At 41.1% G+C, this 19,916-nt stretch overlaps 1 protein-coding gene across 2 annotated transcripts in view; it reads left to right on the forward strand.

The window, feature by feature from the left end:
• The window catches only part of STAC (SH3 and cysteine rich domain), a 148,593-nt gene extending 130,191 nt beyond the window's left edge, over nucleotides 1-18,402 (forward strand). For both annotated transcript variants that reach the window (XM_058554781.1, XM_058554790.1), the window contains exons 9-11: nucleotides 1,502-1,553; nucleotides 1,647-1,784; nucleotides 16,428-18,402. In XM_058554781.1, the coding sequence (XP_058410764.1) occupies nucleotides 1,502-1,553; nucleotides 1,647-1,784; nucleotides 16,428-16,526 (289 nt within the window). In that variant the 3' untranslated portion in view covers nucleotides 16,527-18,402. The remainder of the gene's footprint in view (nucleotides 1-1,501; nucleotides 1,554-1,646; nucleotides 1,785-16,427) is intronic.
• The last annotated feature ends 1,514 nt before the right edge of the window (nucleotides 18,403-19,916 follow it).

The following is a 19,916-nucleotide window of genomic DNA, read 5'->3' on the forward strand; positions in this document are numbered from 1 at the left end:
TCAAACACCTAAAAATGAGATGCATCAATTGACACACTCTGCTCTCTTAAATAGAGCCTGAAATTAGCCCTCACACTTGGGAGAGGACCCATTGCTGATACAGATGTATGCAATAGCACAGAAACTCACCCAGCTATCCACACCCATCTATTCTGTTTTCAGTCATTAATATAAAGAAACAACCAAGGAACACAGATGTTGGAGAAAATCCCCTGATATGAAGGAGAAGTAATGAGATAAAGAACAGGCTAACTAATCTTAGCAGAATCAAATCATTCAATAAAGGGAAGAAATATTGCTTTAAGAATATAATAATATCCTCAGAAAGATCCATTATAATATTGCATCCATAACAGAAAGTGGCAAATCTGAAGGGAAATTTTCAGAAAATAATAAAGAACGCTTGGAAATTAAATTTTTTTCTTAAAAATTCTTAGTATTATAATAAACAATATAAGACACAAACCTAAACACAAAATAAGCAATTAGGAAGATAAAGTTCAGAAAAATTTTAAGAACAGAGCAGAAAAAGAAGATGGGAAATGTATAAGAAAGAGAAAAGGTGTGGACAATTGATCCAGAAGGTCCAACATGTGTTGACTAGAAGTTCCAGAAAGAAAGAACAGAGTAAATTGATGGGAGAAAGCAATAAAAGAAATAGTGGACAAAATTTCTGCAAGATGAAAAATAATGAGTCTTCAGATTGCACAATCTCTGTGAGTGCTGAGTAGAAAGAATTAAAATGCACATCCACACACTTACACGCACACATGGACGTGAAAATCAAACAAAAAGTGGCAGATCACCACCACATCAGCAATAGTACCAACAACAAAAAACATGTAAGTCTTCAGTTAAACCCAAGTAATTCTTGATGAATGATGTAAAAAACACACATACATGAGCCTAGAACAAAATTCCAAATTATAAGAACAAAAAAGGTAGCAGGCAGGGAACGTGGAACTAACCAAAATTGTACTAGGTTTCAAGAAGGTACTGAGAAGATATAGATAATGATGAAGATAATGACAATTCTAGATGTCAATAGTAAACAAGAAAAAAACCAAAATACATGTAATCTCTACATATGAATGTAAGTGCATGGAAAAGGGTCTAGAAGAAGACACAGGAAGCCTTTTACAGTGGTCAATGGGCAGTAGGAACAGGATTGTGGGGCAGAATATAAAGGGAGACTTGCACCTTGAAACTTATCAACTTCCAAATTTTGGAGTTTTTTACAATGCAACAGTGATCGTCTATGTATAAAAATAAAGCTAAAGATTGTTTCAAAAATATAGCAGAGAAATCACACTTGCTTTCAATGTCTAGCAAAGCTATTTTCATGTGTGGGAAGAACTGGTAAAAGTCATGTTTATTTTATTTCTATTTATTTTAGGATTATTTGTATAAATGGAAAACTATTACTTCTAATTTAAAGTACCATCTTTTTCTTTTTTCCCCCCTTTTCTTCCCCACCCAACTCATTCACTCGTCATTTTAGGCCAGGAGACATGATTACTCTTCTAGAAGACTCCAATGAAGACTGGTGGAAAGTAAGTATTTCTTTCTTTAAAAAAAAAATCATTTGGTAACTACAATTACAATGAATGCTACAATGTGGATGCATGCCTCCTTTTTCCTTTCAGGGGAAAATTCGAGACAGGATTGGCTTCTTTCCAGCCAACTTTGTTCAGAGAGTACAACAAAATGAGAAGATTTTTAGATGTGTTAGAACCTTCATTGGGTGTAAGGAACAGGGGCAGATAACACTGAAAGAGAATCAGGTGAGTAAAGCACACAAACACATACCAAGTATGACCAAAATAGAGTCACGGTCATATTAACAACATAGCAATACATATAAATTTAAATGAGTGGGATCACATTCAAAGTTTTCAGTTTGAGAAAAGATATACTTACTCCAATAATATTAGTGTAGTAGGATCTAAACATGCAAAACCGAAATGTAGGGAAGCTCACTTGGCGGTGTGTGTTCACAAGAGGAAATGTATAGAACATCATGGCAGCAAGGCGAGAACATCTGGTCCCCATACTTTTCTCTAAGGACCACTGGTCTCTGATATGAGCAGCTACTCCAGTTTGGGCCCTGTGCTGGTCTCCACCAACGCCTGGTTAATTTTTCACAGTCTCTTGGGAATACTTTGTTGTTACTTGCTGCTGTGTTCCATGGTTCGTTGTAATTGACTCCAGTCACAAAGACTCTTCTTAGGTCTCCTTGTCCAGACTTCTAGCTTCTGCCTGCTCACTGGAACCCAAAACACCTTTGCTTCACTCCATAAAACATAGGCAAGACATAGATAACCAGGGACTATCTCAGGCCCATGCCCTGGATGTCTCCCTACATCTAAACTAGAAGTGTCTGGAGCCATCTTGCTGCAGTTCCATGTTGAATGTGGAGTTCACTATGATGCTGTCCATTTCCTAAGAAGTGAAGCGTGAACCATGTGGAGTTCACTGTGATGCTGTCCATTTCCTAAGAAGTGAAGCGTGAACCCCCTGCACCTGTGTGTCTTCAACCTCCTTGCATCATGCTTTCCCATCGCACTCCTGGAATGCTGATAGGGACAAAGAGACAAGACATGCACAGCTCAGCTTTGTCCTACTCTGCCTGTCTTTGTCTTCTTCCAGAAGAGAGAGCTACCTATTGCCCCTTCTTCTATGACTGCAGCTCCCCTCATGTCATACCCTGCATCCTCACTATAGAGTAAAATAATATGCTTAGACCTCCAAGTTTGCTTTTAATGTGTTTAGGGATGATTTTGGAAATTAGACGTTAGAAATTTCTCTTCCCACCTAATAAAGTCTCATAATTAACTCTAATCTCCAATTTTGAAAGTCAAAACCTTGCCTCTCTTTCTGTCTGCATTCTTGGTGTAACAATTCTAATATTTCCTGAGGCAATCAATGCCTCTAGTTGAAAATGATGAGACTCACCCTACAAAGAAGTACAAACTAAGAAATGCATTTTAATACTATCCCTGTTCAATAGAGTTACCCAAAAGACAACTTGAATGGAATTGCCTTCAAAGATAGTTTCTAAGCCCCAAAAATAAGTCATTACTTTATAATTGTATCTGATTTGTAATTTTAAAAAATTGTTTTACCTAAGTTGATCAACCATTTTATATGCCTCACATGGCTCCAAATGACTTATTTTCAAATAAACAAATGCACCTTCAAAGAATATGATTCACCTTTTCTTTATGGCTGTTCAAAACAATCTCTAAAAGAAAAATCTAAAGAAAAATTATAATATAGAGGAACAGCTTTTTAAAAAGTGTTAAACATCCCCTTTCTTTATATTCAAATAAATAAAAGTTAGTGAGAGTGAGAGACTGATAATTCTGAGTATCATTTTTCCCTGTATATTTTAACAAAGGTCAGGGTGGAAATCAGTGAAATTGGCATCTTCATAAATGCTAGGATCCATTGGTCCATTCATTTTGGATAGTTATTTGGTGCCATGTATTAAGAGCCATGAAATTGCTCGAGTTCATGAATGCAGTAACTCCATTTTCTATAGTATAGCCAAGAAAGTAATCTAAAATACAGAGGGGAAAACTTTATGCAAAAAAGGTAATCATCACAGTGGTGTTCATAATGATGAGAATTAGCAACAATTCCATAACAATGGAGTGATTAAGTCAACAATATTACTTTAGTGGCTAGTGTTGGGAAGCAAGGTAGTTTTGATGGTGTTACAATAATTTTATGGAAAGAACACTAGAATCCAGACCCAGATCCCAGTCACCACTCCCCCAAGGTAAACACAAAGGGAGAGGTGAAAGTAGGGCCTGATGCCATTTTTATAATTGGAAACATAGTGAACCAGACATGACGTAGGAGCCCAATAGGCCTCCTCACCACTGCTACCACCACCACCGTGGGTCAGTCTGAATCTCAGAATCCTATAGCACCAGATGACCCATGGGAGAGCAATGGATCAGAAAAGAGTGCGGCAAAACTGGCATAGGAGACAAGATGGCCTGATGACGCCCCAGGAGGAACCAGAAAGGAGAAGCTTTACTAGATGATGATAAAGCCCTGGACATGTGGCCTGATCAGATCTCCAGAGAAGTAAGGACAGCCCTAGGAGAGAGGACAGAGGTCTTCAAATATTGTGTCACCATCTCAGATGACAGTTTATAAACAATGAAGGAATAAGTTAAATATTAATGATTCAATGGTAGTGAAAAATTAATATAAACATAAGGGAAAAAAGAAAAAATTAGAAGGTTTAAGGGCTTTTTTTCCTTTCCATTGAAATTACTTTCATAGTGTAAATTTTTAAAAACTAAATTTAAAAAAAAGCAAAATTAAAAATAGTCAATCTTATCTTTTGAATTTAATAATGTAAAAGTACACGGTGTTGCTGTGACTTTCCTGGGCCTCAATCTTGCACGTGCACACACACACACACACACATACCCCACCACATCCTACCATTGCTGTATCTAACTGTAGTAGCTGCTGCTTCTATAAATGCACGTACCCCCAGAGGTGTATGCCATCCAATGATTTTTGGTTATTAAAATCTCTAATAACCTTAGGGAATTGGGTCATTGGGCTCTATGGTTTCACTCCAGTTGTACAGTTTTACTTCAAATTGGCATTCTTCTCGCCTATAAAAATTGCTTACAAGGTATGACCACTTTAGGACAGACTGCATTTTGAAAATTACACAACCTCTCCTTTGCTTGGTTCCTTGTGAACAGAATATATGTTGAAAGAGATCAAAAGCCATCAATGTGCTGGCATGAAATACACCTCTCTTAAGATCTTCTGCTCCTTCATTTTCTGCCCAAAGTTGCTCATTCTCCCTGGACCTGGTGTTTGCCCAACACATTGCTTGCCCAAGTGCTCCCCAGAGATAGAAGAAGCCATCATCTGCCTACAAAGAACAGTGGCGTCTGAGGGACTCCCCTTAACAGCACCCCTGGGGAACCCCACCATCCCCCCTACTCCTGACAGATTGCACAGACCACTCTGTCTCCCATAAAAATATACGCAAAACTCTCATGGATATTCCTTTTTGGATTGTGATGACCTGTTTTGGGGTCTGCTCCGTGAAACAGAACCTTTTGTCCAGCCTCTGGTTCACAGAGAAGGAAAGAGCAAGTTAATACTGTCCTAGACATTGTCACAATACTAATTGTTGCCTCATCGTTATTATTAGTCATTATTTAACAGTGTTATATGTATATATTACATAATATTTGTAAAGCTTACATACCTACATCTTATTTGAGGTTCCACACATGCCCTATGAATTTTATAAATTAATTATTCACTATTTATATGAGGAAACAAAGGCTCATAGAAATTACATGCCTTGCTTAAGGGGGCAAAAACCTGGAAAGTAACCAGGCTGAAACTTGAACATAAGTCTGCAAGCTCCAAGCCAGTGCCTTCCGCTGAACCACGTGCCCTGGACCATGTAGAACAAACGCTCAACAGTAAAGCACCATTTACATAGTCTGGCCCCCAGGGAAGGCAAGTGTCACAAAGGCAAGCATCCTAGGACCAGAGGGCCCTTTGAAAACAAATTCTTGCTCATGTGGGCACCCTACTGAGTCACTCTTGATTCCAGGCAATGGAATCATCCTCATCAGACTGAGACCCCATCTCTAATGCCACACACATCCCACAAAGCAAACAGGCACTTTTCCCAGCTGGATTCCACGCCAATGTTTCAAACTTCTCCAAGTTTACCCAAATGTATCCTTCCTGTTCCAAAAAATTGGAAAAGTCTTTTGAATGAAATAAATTTGGGAAGGATGTTCATCTTTATTGGCAAAGTGTTATTAAATAATTTTACCAGAATGTTTGATTCTTTTTCTCAGAATAATCTTGTGCTTCCCCATTTGAGATTAACATTGTTTTTATGTTATTGAAATACAAATCAGTGAGATCAGAAGGCAAATTAAAATTTTCTCAAGTTGATCAATCTCCAGAAGCAGAACATCTGTTCAATGACTCCTACCAATTCCTTGGCCATATTCCCCAAAAAAATATTTTCTGGGAATGGGCTCTCACCTGCGTTCTCCCCTCTCATGGTTGAACTGACAATCTGCTGGTGTGGCGGTGAGGCAGACAACAATTAGCCATATTCAAGACACAATATAGCATTTGAGCCTGACACTGGAACCACATGGATCTGCCCAAAATTCTTTAGGAAAGTGCAGTAGCCCTCAATATTTGCCTAGCCGGGTGTTTCTCAAGGTGTGACCTCCGAACCACAAGAATCAGATTCTCCTGGGAGTTTGTTGAAAATGCAGATTCCTGACTCCACCCTAGACCTGCTGAAGCAGAACCTTTCAGGGTAAAGGCAGGGAGTCAGTGTCTTTTACAAACTCCCTGGGTGTTCTGATCAAAGCTAAAGTTTGAGAATGACTTTCATTTCCGTTATCTCCCTTCTAAGTCCTATAGTAGTTCGGTGACAACTGAAGGCATTTTTATTTACGATTACATATGAGTCGACAGTAGGCAGTGAGGTCTCTTTACCCGTACACAAATTCTCTATTTTCAATCTTTGTCATCAACATGGCAACCAATTTCTGAAAAATGTCAGCTACCTGAAAGAAAATTTACATTTTAAAAATCTGTTCTTGAGAAATAATTTTGAAATTTGTCTCTGCTTTAGTGTCTGAAATTGTTTTAGGTGTAAAATTTCAAAACATACCTGTTAATTGAGGGGAGTACTATAATGTAGTAGCAAAAACATGGATTCTAGTGTCATAAAGAAATAGATCCATATCCTGTGTGATTTTGGCAAAGTCACCTCTGAATGTCAACGCTCCCATCTGTAAAATCGGCATAGCAGCATCTCCCTCTTGACGTGGAGGTGAGGGTTAAATGTCATCTCCCATGTAAAACAACGACACTGTGCCTGGCCACCATGGGTGCTTAGCAAGGTCATTTCCCTTGCTGCCATCATCATTAACAGTAAAGCCCAAATGAGGAATTCATGTGCAGTAACAAATGCCGCCTAAAATTACCTAGTCAACATCAGAAAATAGCCAGCATGATATTTATAGCTCTAAAAATATAAAGAGACAAATAGTCATTAGCAGGGAAATAGAAGAAATTTGATTCTGAAAATAAATTCAGTGCATCTCTTTGATTAAATCACATTTCTGCCTCTGGGGTTAATTTATCTCACAATTATTATATTATTTTTTCACAGAACTCTTGTTGCAAATAGAATTAAGTTACCCTTTTGTTGTGAACACAACTAGAGTTTGCATTGGCACAAGAGTATGCTTTCTTTATTTTTGAAATTTAAAAAATATTCTTATTAAATCAACTTTAAACACCATAAAAATATTTCTTTAAATTCATTCACAGTTCTGTCATCCCTATAGAACTATTTTCACAGATTCGTTGTATTCTGTCGAAGCTTTAAAGAAAAATGGATAAATTATTTTTACATTATAAAACTGAAATGCATTTATTGTGGAGAAAATTTGGAAAATACCCCCCAAAATTATAAAGAAGAAAATAAAGAGCACAGGTAATTCAGCCATCAAGCTATTATCAACCTAAACACTTTTGTGTATTTCCCACCAAACTGTTCTTCTAATTCATCTTTTGATATCATATTCTATTTTGTTTTCCAACTTTTTTTTTAACTTAGTCACTAAATGTTGATCAAAACACAGTTTTTAACAGTTTTGTAACATTTCATCATATAGATCTGAGGTTGGGAAACTGTGACCCAGGGGTCAAATCTGGACCTGTTTTTTAAAGAAAGTTTATTAGAACAAAGCTATATTCATTCATATGTGTATTGTCTGTGGCTGCTTCCACATGACAGCAGCTGGGCTGAGTCATTGCAACAGAGACCATATGCTTGCAAAGCCTAAAATATTTACTATTTGGTCTTTTACAGAAAAAGTTTGCCAACTCCTAATCTAGATGTACAAGAATGTATTTAAGTATTCCCCTACTGTTGGATATTCGGAGTTTTTATTTTTTAAATTATTATCGATAACTGCAATGAACATCTTTAAACCTAAATCTTTCTCCATAACTCTGATTACTTCCTTAGGATATACTTTAAAATTTATAGAAAAGCAGATAAAGATTTTTACAGTTCTTGATACAAACTGCCAAATTGCTCTAAACGCATTGTGCCAATTTGTACCCACACCAGTTGTTTATGAGAATATTCAGGGCATCACGTCCTTGCCAGAACTGAACTTTACTATTTTTTGATATCTGTCATTTTGATAGATGAATAATATTTCATGTTAATCTGCATTTCCTGAATAGTTAGTGAGGTTGAAATTTTATCGTGTATGTGATTGGACATTTGCATTTTTTTATTAATAATCTGTTTAGGTACTTTGCCTGTTTTCTTACACTATTGAAAAATTTTTCTATCTTTTAAGAATACTTGCACCTGGTCTACCATATGTGGCCAACATTTTCCTCAGTTTATCATTTGCCTTTTGATCTTAATGCTTCTTCCTTCAGGAACTTAATAATTCTTTCCTTGGATCATCTCTGTTTTACGATATTTCCCTTATAATAAGTTTTAATCTCTTTATTGCTTTCCACTTTATCAGTCTCCACTTCCTCCTAAGAGAATATTTCAAGATAGTCCCCCACTTCATTTTAATTTCCTGAAGTTTTAATTCAATCTTTCATTACTTCTAACATAGATTTTAATTTAGTGTTTATTTCCTTGTAGTTTTCTTCTCAATCGGCCCCCTTTCCTTCGCAGCATATTTTATTTGCATCTCATTACATCATCTCTTCGCTCCAAGAGATTCTCTCCTTAAGACATCACAGCCAGGTCTTCCTTCAACCTACCGCATTCAATATGTCTGAAATACATATGCACATATTTCCTGCAATATTTTTAATGTTTTATAGTAACGATCTTGATCCTTTCATCTTGTGGTAAGTAGAATAAGAGCCCTATGTCCTAATCCCCAAAACTTTGAATATGTTACCTTACATGGTAAAAGGGACTCTGCAGATATGGTTAAGTTAAGGATCTTGAGATGGGAGATTATCCTGAATATCCAGATGAGACCAGTGTAATGACAGGGTTCCTTATAAGAGAAAGACAGGAGGGTCAGAGTCAGAGAAGGAGACGTGACAACAGAAGCAGAGGTCAGAGAGAGAGAGAGATTTGAAGATGTTATGCTACTGGCCTTGAAGATGGAGGAAGGGCCCAGAAGCCAGGGAATGTAGTTGGCCTTTAAAAGCTGAAGACAAGGAAACCAATTCTCTCTTAGAGCCTCCAGAAGAAATGCAGCCCAGCCAACATCTTGATTTTAGGACTTGTGATCTCCAGAACTGCAAGAGAATAAATTTATGCTGTTTTAAGCCACCAAATTTGTGGTAATTTATTACAGCAACCATAGGAAACTAATACAGATTTCATGCACAAGGGACTTTGCAGATGTGATTAAGATTATGGACCCTGTGACAGGGAGATAGCCTAGATTTCTAGGCTGGCCAAATCTAATCACCTGAGCCCTTAAAATCAGTGAAATGTATCTGACTGGACTCAGAGAGATGCAGCAGAAGAGGTCAGAAGAGAGATGAGGCAGAAGGATAGGTCAGGGGAAGATTAAGTGTGAGAAGGACTCAACCCATCCTTACTGGATTTGAAGATGCAGGAAGGAGCCATAAGTCAGGGAATGCAGGTGGCCTCTAGAAACCGAAAATGACCCCTGGCTGTCAACCACCAAGGAAACAGGGACTCAGTCCTACAACCACAAGGAACTGAATTTGGCCATAATCTAAGCAAGTCCGGAATTGAAAGGAAAGAAAAGAATAGGTCCCTGTTGACTCCTTGATTTTGGCCTTGTGAAATCCAGAGCAGAGAAAACTAGCCAAGCCCACCAGCTATAATACCTACAGAACTGCAATGTGATAAATTGTGTTGTTTAAAGCCACGAAGTTTGTGGTAATTTGTTACAACAGCAATGGTAAACTAATGCACATCTCAATTTACAAAACTCAAATTGAGTCAACCTCAAAAGGTACATTTTACTCACATAATAAGAGGTCTGGATACAGGGAAGTTCTTGGATTCATCATTCGGCAGCTTAATCCCATGGTCAGAGATCTAGATTCTTCCACCCTTCTGCTCTGCCATCATTGAAATATCAGCCACCTCCCCTACTGGTCACAGATGGCTGCAGCCACTCCAAGAAACCCTTCCAGGTGAGGAAAGAGGTTTCCTTCCTAGTGCATTTCTTTTAAGAGGAAAAGAGACCTTCCTAGAAGCTTCCTAGCAGATATTCCATCCTGTTTCATTGGCTGGAACTGAGTCCCATGGGAGCCACTAAGAGCATCACTAGCAAGGAGAATAGAAACAGATTTGGGCCAATTAGAATTCACCTGCGTCACACAGGGTAGGGATGGACAACAGAACAAAAGTCAGGACTCTACTGCATAGGAAAAGGGCAGAAGTGACTATGATAGCACCAATGGTGTCTGCCTCAAGCGATTTACTCACCCTATAACAAGGAGTAATCAGTGCCGACTTGAGGTTTCCCAGCTGAAAAGATGAGTGGCCCAGTGTGGGTCCAGTGTCCCCCCAGGGGTCTCCAGGTATACTCAGTTGGAGGAGCAGGTAAGTATGTGTGGCTCGTACACTAGCTTCTGGTATCTAAGAGGCATTCATTCAGTGGTGGTCTGCTGGGTTGAGTTAGGATTTGCTTCTGTCACCACTGCTTTTTTCCTCAACGTTCTAAACTCCAGAAGTACATGAAAAACTACTTTCTCCTTCATGCAAGACCGCACAGTCTTTCTGTCTTCATTCCTACCCACTGTGTTTTGTTTCCTGAGACCTCGCCTCACAGGAGACACTTGTGCCACCTCTAATTTGCCCCTACTTCCTGTCATTTCCTCTTCTTGAGGGACCACAGTTTCCCCATAAATGTAGAAAGAAAAGCATTGATGGGGAGGAGGATAGTATGGGAAGGAAAAAGTAAATTTGACTACCTCAGAAAGTAGAGCCCATAGTATGGAGAAACGGCTGCCCAGTTTTCTGCTCAGGGAAGATGCTGCGTCTCTGAGCCGGGGACAGACCATGGAGGAGGAGTCATCTTTTAGGCTCATGGTCTTATCCGTGATCCAGCAGCACAACTTGCTTCTGTCATCAATTGAGTTCCACTCCAAAGGTCTTATGGAAATTCCAGTCAGCTTCTGGAACGGCTACCAGTCTTGGCATTCAGTGTTATAACATTTCTTCCCCACTCCACTCCTTATTATTCATAGATATTTTGAGAGGAAGACTGAATCCAGGACTGCTAGACAAGAGATATTTTTAAATAAAATGACTGCTCGTCAGTTATAAGAGGCAGCACATTTGAATGTTAACGAGTTTGGAGGCAATGCAGGGGAAAACCTTAGATGTTATTAGCATATGTGCTCCCAGAAGTGGGTTAGATGGAATGAGTTTCCATCATTGTACCTTAAAAAAGTGTGTGTGTGTGTGTGTGTGTGTGTGTATTTATATGAAGAAATATATAATTTTCTGTTATTCTTCCAGATAAAAATCTATGTTTATCAATTACAAATGCCTTTTGGGGCTGGCCTGGTGGCGCAAGAGGTTAAGTGCGCATGCTCCACTACGTGGCCTGGGGTTCACCGGTTCGGATCCCAGGCGCACACCGATGCACCACTTGGCTAGCCATGCTGTGGCGGCGTCCCATATAAAGTGGAGGAAGATGGACACAGATGTTAACCCAGGGCCAGTCTTCTTCAGCAAAAAAAAAAAAAAAAAGAGGAGGATTGACAGATGTTAGCACAGGGCTGATCTTCCTCACCGAAAAACAAAAATGCCTTTTGACGATTATTGAAGTGAACTTATAAATGAATTAGGGAGAATTAACATTGTTACATTTAATCTTAGCATCCAGGAATATGATATTGTTCTTTCACGTATTCAAGCTTTTGTATCAAAGTTCTGTAGTTTTCTTCTCAAAAAAAAAATAAAAACTGTAGGACTTTAGCCAGGTAGGACCAAAATGGGACTGAGCCAAGAGGGACACTTAACCAGCAGGTAGCAGAATTTGGGGCAACATAGGAGAAGAAGCAGAGGTCCTAGGAGTGAGTCAGCAATTAGATATCAAGTAGAGACGAAAGCATGGAAAATCCAGTCCACTCTAACAGTTTTGAAGAATTGAGGGAAGTGAGAGCAGGAGAGTGGATGAACTACAAATTCAGAAACCAGAGCAGAAACATGGATGAGCGGTGTCAAAATAATAATAATAATAATGACTAAGAGACCAAAGATTGAACGCTGAGTGTTAAAGTTTAAAACTACCAAGATGGACCTGCAACGCAGCAAAGAGTCTAGGCTTTGAGGCATGAGATTGGAAAAGACATGGGGTAAGTCTTTTAAAGCCGAAAGACCATAAACTGTATTTGTCTCATATTAGAAATGCAGTCTCTGAGGGGCTGGTGGTAGCTGGGTTTGATAGTTAGGTAAGCACTGGGCTGGCTGGAGAAGGTTTGCTGTGTGCAAGGTGCCTCTGCTCTGTGTGTGCTGCTCCCACCTTGGTCCTGAGCTGCCCAGCTCACACCTGCTGCACACATGATGTACCCGAGTCAGGTCTGCACCATGGTCAGCAAGCTGGGTGGACAGGTCAGGATTCTTCAGCAGTGGGAAGAAAATTGCTCCAACCTTCAGAAGTCTCCTGGCTGAAGAGAGAAGAGAGAGAAGGAGAAAGGAAGAGAAAGTGAGAAGGAGGGAGAGTGGAAAGGGAGACAATAGTTAACAAGAGAAGAGGGAGAGGAGAGGTGAGCAGAGAAGACAGGAGAGGGAGGAAAAAGAACTGCTTTAAATAAATCTGACCATCTCCTTTCTCCACTTAAAATCCTTAACAATTGGTAGATACCACTAGTCATTTTTGTCCTTTTCCCTTCGCGGCAAAGCCCTGATTTTTGTTCCCTTGTCCATCTCTGTCATCCATGACTCAGGTAAGCCCTAAGTGAATTCATTGAGTTGGTCCCATTCCCCTTGCTGGTGATTATTTTAGTGGTTGGCTTGTGTGACCCAGTTCCAGTCAATGAGATAAGTCAGAAGGTCAACTAGGGGACTTAGCAGGGCTTGCATTTCCTGCATATTCATAGCCCTGCCAGCCTTTCTGGCTTTCATCTCATACCATTCACCACCTCCATCTCGCTGTTCCAGCGAGTCGCTCTAAAGTGCCACAGTCTCTTGATCCTGGAATTTGTTCCTATTCTACTCTTTTCCCGTCCTCCCACAACACCTCCCTCTCTTTGCTTAAATGTCACTTCTTCAGGGACGTCTTTCTTACCCCCAGGGCTAGATCAGATTGCCATGTATATTCACATCAGCACCCTTTTCTTCACTTGTTAATTCATTGAAAAAATCTTAATGATTTACATTGTCAGTGGGTTTATTAAGTGTTGTTCACTGGAAAATCGGATTAAAACAGGCATGGCCCTTGCACTCATCACACATGTAGTTACTCAATGAAGTTCTGTCTTCCCTGTTCTGCTCAGCAGCCTCTATGAGAGCAGGGATTTGTCTGTGTTTTTTTTGTTTTGTTTTGTTTTTTGCTGGTTCCTCAGCTTCTGGGATGGCATCTAGCACATAGTAGAAGCCCAATAAAAATTTGTTTAATGAATGAATGTAGAAAGCAGGGAATTAAGGGTCCCTAGACAACTGAAGTATGTCTGACTTGGCCTGATGTGTAAAACAATTGCTAGAATAATCAGCTGTTCAGCTTGTCTGGGACTGAGGAATATCCCAGGATGTGGGACTTTCAGTGCTAAAATTGAGAAAGTCGTGGCAAACCAAGACAAGTTGGTCACCCTATTCATGGCCCTCCAACCCAAAGTAGTTCCTCTGGTTTTCACCCCCCTCCCACCCTTTTCTACCCATAATTAATCTTCTGGGCTGATCTTTCCATTCTACCTCTGATGAAAGGAAATGTTTCCAACTCTCCTATTGCTTCCTAAAATGCTAGATTCTCAAGCTTGGAAAGTTATGTATTTGTACCATCAGAACTTCAAATTCCAGACCTTCATTTCTGTAAAAGCTGCGGAAGCCTGTTTTCAGTCATTTGTACTCATTTTTTTCAGCTTTCTTTAACTTCTCATTTTATTTACCCATTGTCTGCTCCCAAGCCTGTCCAAGCTGTACATAGAGGGTGCAGAACTCCTCATCCTTACAGAGGTCTCCCAAAATCAAATAACTCTAGAGATGCCAACCAGAAGGTGCAAAATAAGTCAATACATTCAGCAAAGCATAAACGTTTGTGCTTCTTGGCCTCCCATTGCTGAGACACCTCCAAACAACTCTTCTGCTGCCTCTATCAAGCAATGTTTCTCTTCCACACTGAAATCCTGAGAAAGAGAAGAAAAAACAAAGCTTTATCTTATATACAGGCATGCATCTGACCCATCAGTGGTGTTTTGCTAGAGAGACTGAAATTTACTGTTCATATAAATGATGGAAAAGTCTGAAAATGACCTAAAAGCTGATGGAGACCCAAACTGCAATCCATTTTTTGGTTGTTCTAAGGCGTAAGGTAATGGTTTAAAGCCCCTAGCTCTGGCCAGGATTTCGGTTTTCTGATTCCTTGCCAAATGTTCTGTCTATTCAACATCAACACAATTCAACATCTATGTGTCCGTGTGTCAGTGAGTTGTTTTCAAATTTAATTTCCTTATTTAAATATTTCCATTGAACATGTATTAAATAAGCGTCTAGAACAAACTTGCACAAGGGGGCAGGTGTTCAGCTATTCATTGATGCTGACTGGCTGGACTTCTATTAAGGATTGCTCAATTTTTGGCACATTACAATAAAGAAGAAAACTCACTCTTTAACAGGTTTTAAAGGTAAATCCTTCTCTCAAGGCATTTTTTTGGGTTCTTGGAAGATTTATACTCCCTGCCCATCACTGGGGTCTCTCACCTGTGGTGTTTCTCTCATGGGCAATGGCAGGTCTCAGCTTTTGAAAGTCAAGTAGTGCACCCTCTTTTTGGGGGTCACTTTACCACTATCAGCTCTAGTAAGATCTAACATGACTCCTGGGCTGTTACTGTCTCATAAGTGACCCGCGTCTGGTCATCGTGACACAGTCAACACATCCTCTGCTTTTATAAATTAATTCCTCTTTACTTCACTGCCTGAGCCCTTTTCCATTTACATTTCTCACAGTAGATTTCTGAAACGTAATTCAGATACGAGTCCATTGTGTGCCCCAAGCCCCAGGAGTCACAAATCAAGCTCTTTACGTGTCCTATTAAAGCCCCTTATTCTGTGTGAAAGAAGAGCCCAGTGTAGTGGTTTCTCTTGGTGCCCTGCGCACACCCCCTTCACAAAGTGGGTGCACCCATCTCCCAGTTGCCATGTTGGCTACTAACAACTCACAGCTTCTCCTTCTCCAGTGAATCTCCCTTCGTGGAACAAGAGCTGCCTCACCTGAGAGGTTATGCCTCTCACGCCCCAGGTCAGCCAGTGGCCAGTGACTGACATGGGGTCCAGAAGGCCAGATCCTTTCCTTCAAAGTGGGACAACTCCGTGGTGTACTTCATGCTCCAGAGCTCTCATAGGATCAGACTGAGGCTCATCTCCAGCTGAGACCACACCCTTGCTTAGCTCCTTCCCTTGCCCCATCCTGCTTCCCTCACCTCCCACCTCCTGAGACGCCCTCAATAAGTCACTTGCACAAGAATTCTTGTCTGAGACTCTGTTTCTAGGGAATCCAACCTAAGACATAACCCACCACCCATGGAAGCAGGTCAAGTGAGAGAAACTCACAACACTCTTCAAAAACCTCTTCTCATTTACATCTGGCCACATCCACCTTTATATGCCCTTCAGTGTCCTATAAGTGGTGAGTGACGAGGGTACCCAAATGGATTTTAACCACTTCATTTTTAAGTGCAGCATAGGTGGTCTTACTCTGGAATATGGGAGATGGCGTCTCTTTGCTTGGAGCCAGGAATGAAATAGCCTCCTTTGACTTCCTGATATTATATATATAAACTTCCAAGCACATGACAGGAGCCTGCTAAATGGTAACTATTACTTTGGATCTTTAAATAACACATTGAGGACGGATTGCATGCCACGAGCTAGGCTCTGTGATAAGCACTATCTCATTCTGTCCTCATAGTGACTCTTCAGAGGGACAGTATTATCAATCTCATTTTATTGACCCTCATTCGTAAAACTGAATCTCAGAAAACATTCAACGCCTGGACCTAGTTCCAAACCCAGTGTTCTGCCTAATTTTTGATTAAACCTTTTTCTCACAGAGCCACAGTTTCCCACCCTGATCCTGCTCTCCTTTTTCCAATTTGGTGCTCCGCTGACCTCGGCGAGCAGTGATTCAAGCTCAAGTTCTAGCCTCTTTCTGGTTGACACTTTTGGTTTTGTCTTCCTTGGCATTCAGATCTGCGTGACTTCTGAAGAAGAACAAGACGGCTTTATCAGAGTCCTCAGTGGAAAGAAGAGAGGCCTCGTCCCCCTCGATGTCCTAGAAAACATCTGATTGCTGGCCGCTCCTCCCTTTGCAGTGGGCAAGCTCTGCTGCGGTGCCTCATCTCACACTGTGTCAACCCAGAGGAGCTGCTGCACTCACCCGGCCACCCAGGAAACAGTAGGACAAGACTCAAGGATCTGAGACTGTGGACGAACAGCCACAAGACAGAGGGCCCATCGCACAGCATATCCAGGCTGCCCGAGGTGGGGATGAAGCTGAGAGAGTCGGCTGCAGAGCGGAGTGCCGTACCTGGCAGCGGAAGCAGGGCAGTAACCACAGCTGTCCTCCACGACTCAACTCCCTCCCTGTACGCAGGGTGTAAGTTATCCCACTGGAGTGAGCTCCAGTTCGCAGTGTGGCCCCAGTGCGAGGCTCAGATCCGTGCAGCCAAATGTGATTCTGCTTCCAGACCTTTGTCCCCAGTACTGACCAATCAGTGTCATCATATCTGACACCCTAAACAGTCTCACTGCAGAGCATCAGGATGTCCTGCTTCCTAGCCCCCAACATTCCAGTGCACCCCTCAGGCCCCCTCACTTTGCGACTGTGCTCTCTTCTGTCCTCTGAGTAAGTCCTGGTAGTGTGCATTAGAGGTGAGGGCTAAGGTGACATGGCACCAACAGAAAGACCTGATCTGCCCCAAAGATGGCTGACAGGCAGTCCCTCCTGCTACTCTAGTTACCTACAGAGGTGACAGGCGGGAAACAAGGCATTGATACAAAGGGCCAAGTGGGGTTAAGGTGGGACAAAGAGCCCTTATGTATCAAAGGTTATACAGCCCCTTCAGTCATGAAGTCCTTTCCCCAAGGAGATGGAGCTGGGGAAGAGAATGTGGCAAAAAGTCTCGAAGATGAGCTCTATTTTCATGTTACATCCTCGATACTGTGGGACAGCATTTTTCTCTCATGCCATCCTGTAGGACTCCCTTTTGGAAGTTGAACCCACCTCACAGGGAACCAGAAACATGGAGGAGAACAAAAAACAGCATCTTAGGAGAAAAGTAGCCAAATTGGAATCCATTCTTCTTAGGGCAGTATATTATACCCTAGCAGATATAAAAGGGAAAAGAATCCTTAATGCTTCATCCCTCTGAAACAGAAGAACTTAGGGCTTATTTAGCATCAACTAGGGGAATCTCTATTACTCTGTACTTATACTAATGTTTACAAGAATGCGATATACTGTGATGCCTTCCTCCTCAAGCCTCCTAGCATTCAAACTTGCTTCTTATTAGTCATTAATACAGGTAAACTCCAATTCACAATGACCTTGGAATCAGTGACAGTTTGGTTTATTTTGTTACAGAGCAATAAAATCAATAGAACAATTGGTTTTTAAAAGACTTAAGTGGATGCATCTGTGCATGTAAGCATATTGCCCAAACCAAAGCATCATTAGTCGTCATTTATTTCTTTTGTTACTGCTCAGCGTGAAGTTGGGAGCTGAGATGGGTTGGCTGCTGGTTTCACAGTAGTTTGGATGCCTTATTCTCATTTGAAAGCCAGCATCCAGAATTTCCTCCCTCTCTGATACAACATGCAAAACTGAATGTACAGAGTCAAGATGGATTCTTTGAGAGCCAGGGTGGAAAATATGACTGCTACTCTATAAAATGTAATGCCAGAGTACCAACCTCTTTGCCTCTAATTCAATATTCCATTTAATAAAGACAGCACAGTGGCTGGAAGAAGCATAGAAAACATGTCTGGATCTCTTCTTTCTGGTGGAATATCCACTGAAGCTTTTGGGTACAGTGGTGTCACATCCTATGCAAATTTAATTTGCATTAAAAAATCAGTTTGCCTTTTGAAGTTGAACAGGAGCCAGCCTCCAATTTGGTCCTTCAATGAACCCTGCCTCCTAATGTTCTTGCCTTTGTGTAGCTCCCTCCCACACTGGTCTCATGTGACCAGTAGAATACAGCATCTGAGGCTAGGTCAGAAAAGTTCTTGCAACTTCTGCCTTGATCGCTTGGAACACTCACCCTTGGAACCCTGAGCCACCATGTAAGTTTATCTACGCTGAGGCCACCACGTGGGAGAGACCCAGTGGAGAGACCACACATTTCTGCAGCTGAGATCTCAGACGTCACAGAGCAGCAGTCATCCTGCTGAATCTTGCCCAAGTTATAGATTTATTAGAAGATAAGTATGTTTTTTCTTTTAAATCACTAAGTTTTGGAGTGATTTGTTATACAGAAATAGATAACTGGAATGGGGACTTTGTAATCTGAGCCAGTATTAGAAAAGAAAAAATACTGTTTCTGCACAACGAGGCCCCAAAGTTTTTGCGAACATCAAGTATTGGTGGGTGGTTCACCCTCCAAATGCAAGGGTATAGTGTTCCTTAAAGATCTGGAGTCATCTAGATATCAGAGAAAAGCAAGAAATTCCTCAAAACACAGATTGCCACGGATGGCAATACACACACGCACACGCACACGCACACGCACATACACACCCCGATTTTAGGAGCCATAGCTTTGCTTCTCCTCCTGTCTGTCTGCAGAAAGGGCAAGAACAAGGATTGCTATTACCTACCAAAGGCTTGAAGGTTTCCAAGACTCAAGAAATGGCTTGAAGAAGTGCTTGCAGAATGGGGATGAGATGAAGACCTCAGGAGACAGACTTTAGTGAGGGGACAGGGAAGGAGGGGAAAGTGCTATATGAAGAAGAAAAAAGGGGTCTGGGGGGATATTCTTCATAGTGTGAGGAACAGTCTTGTACTCCCTCACCTCCTGCCCCTGCCTCTAGCTAAGGGACAGCACATATCTAGCTAAACCAGGGGATCCGTGCCCAATACTTCACCACCAATGCTGTAGGACTTGGATTCTATCATGGTGATTTTGAAATGAAGAACCCATTGAACCTTCCTCAGGGCTCCAGAAGGTGAAGAATAGAACTTCTTTCACCCCATCACTAGCAGACATTTGAATCACCTTTGATGTGAGCAGAGGGGCTGCAAAGAGAGCCTATGTGTAGAGGTCCAACTGGCTACCAGTAGGGTTGTTTTCACAGACCACTTTTCCTGCCCAACTCTACACCCCAAACACACACCCCCCACACAAACACACACACACACTCCCATCAAGAGGAAGAGTCCAGCATCTGGGTTACATATTGAAAGCAGCTAATGGGATGGCACGTGGTAGGAGCTTATCAGAGTTAGTACTCTTTGCTCTTAAAGGGAGAAAAATAAAATCAGTGGGAGGATCACAACACATGTGAATAACCAGGTGCCAAGTACTACAGAAAGTGTCATGGAAGCCCAAAAGCTGGTCCAGGCTGCCCCAAGAGGAAGAAAGCCAGGAAGGAAACCTACTGTCAGCCCCAGCCTAAAGCCAGACCCAGGCAGCTGTGAAATAGTGCTGTGTGCGCAAATAGAAGCTTATTTAAATAA

Source organism: Diceros bicornis, chromosome 2 (assembly GCF_020826845.1).
Source record: "Diceros bicornis minor isolate mBicDic1 chromosome 2, mDicBic1.mat.cur, whole genome shotgun sequence".
Classification (NCBI taxonomy): Eukaryota; Metazoa; Chordata; class Mammalia; order Perissodactyla; family Rhinocerotidae; genus Diceros; species Diceros bicornis.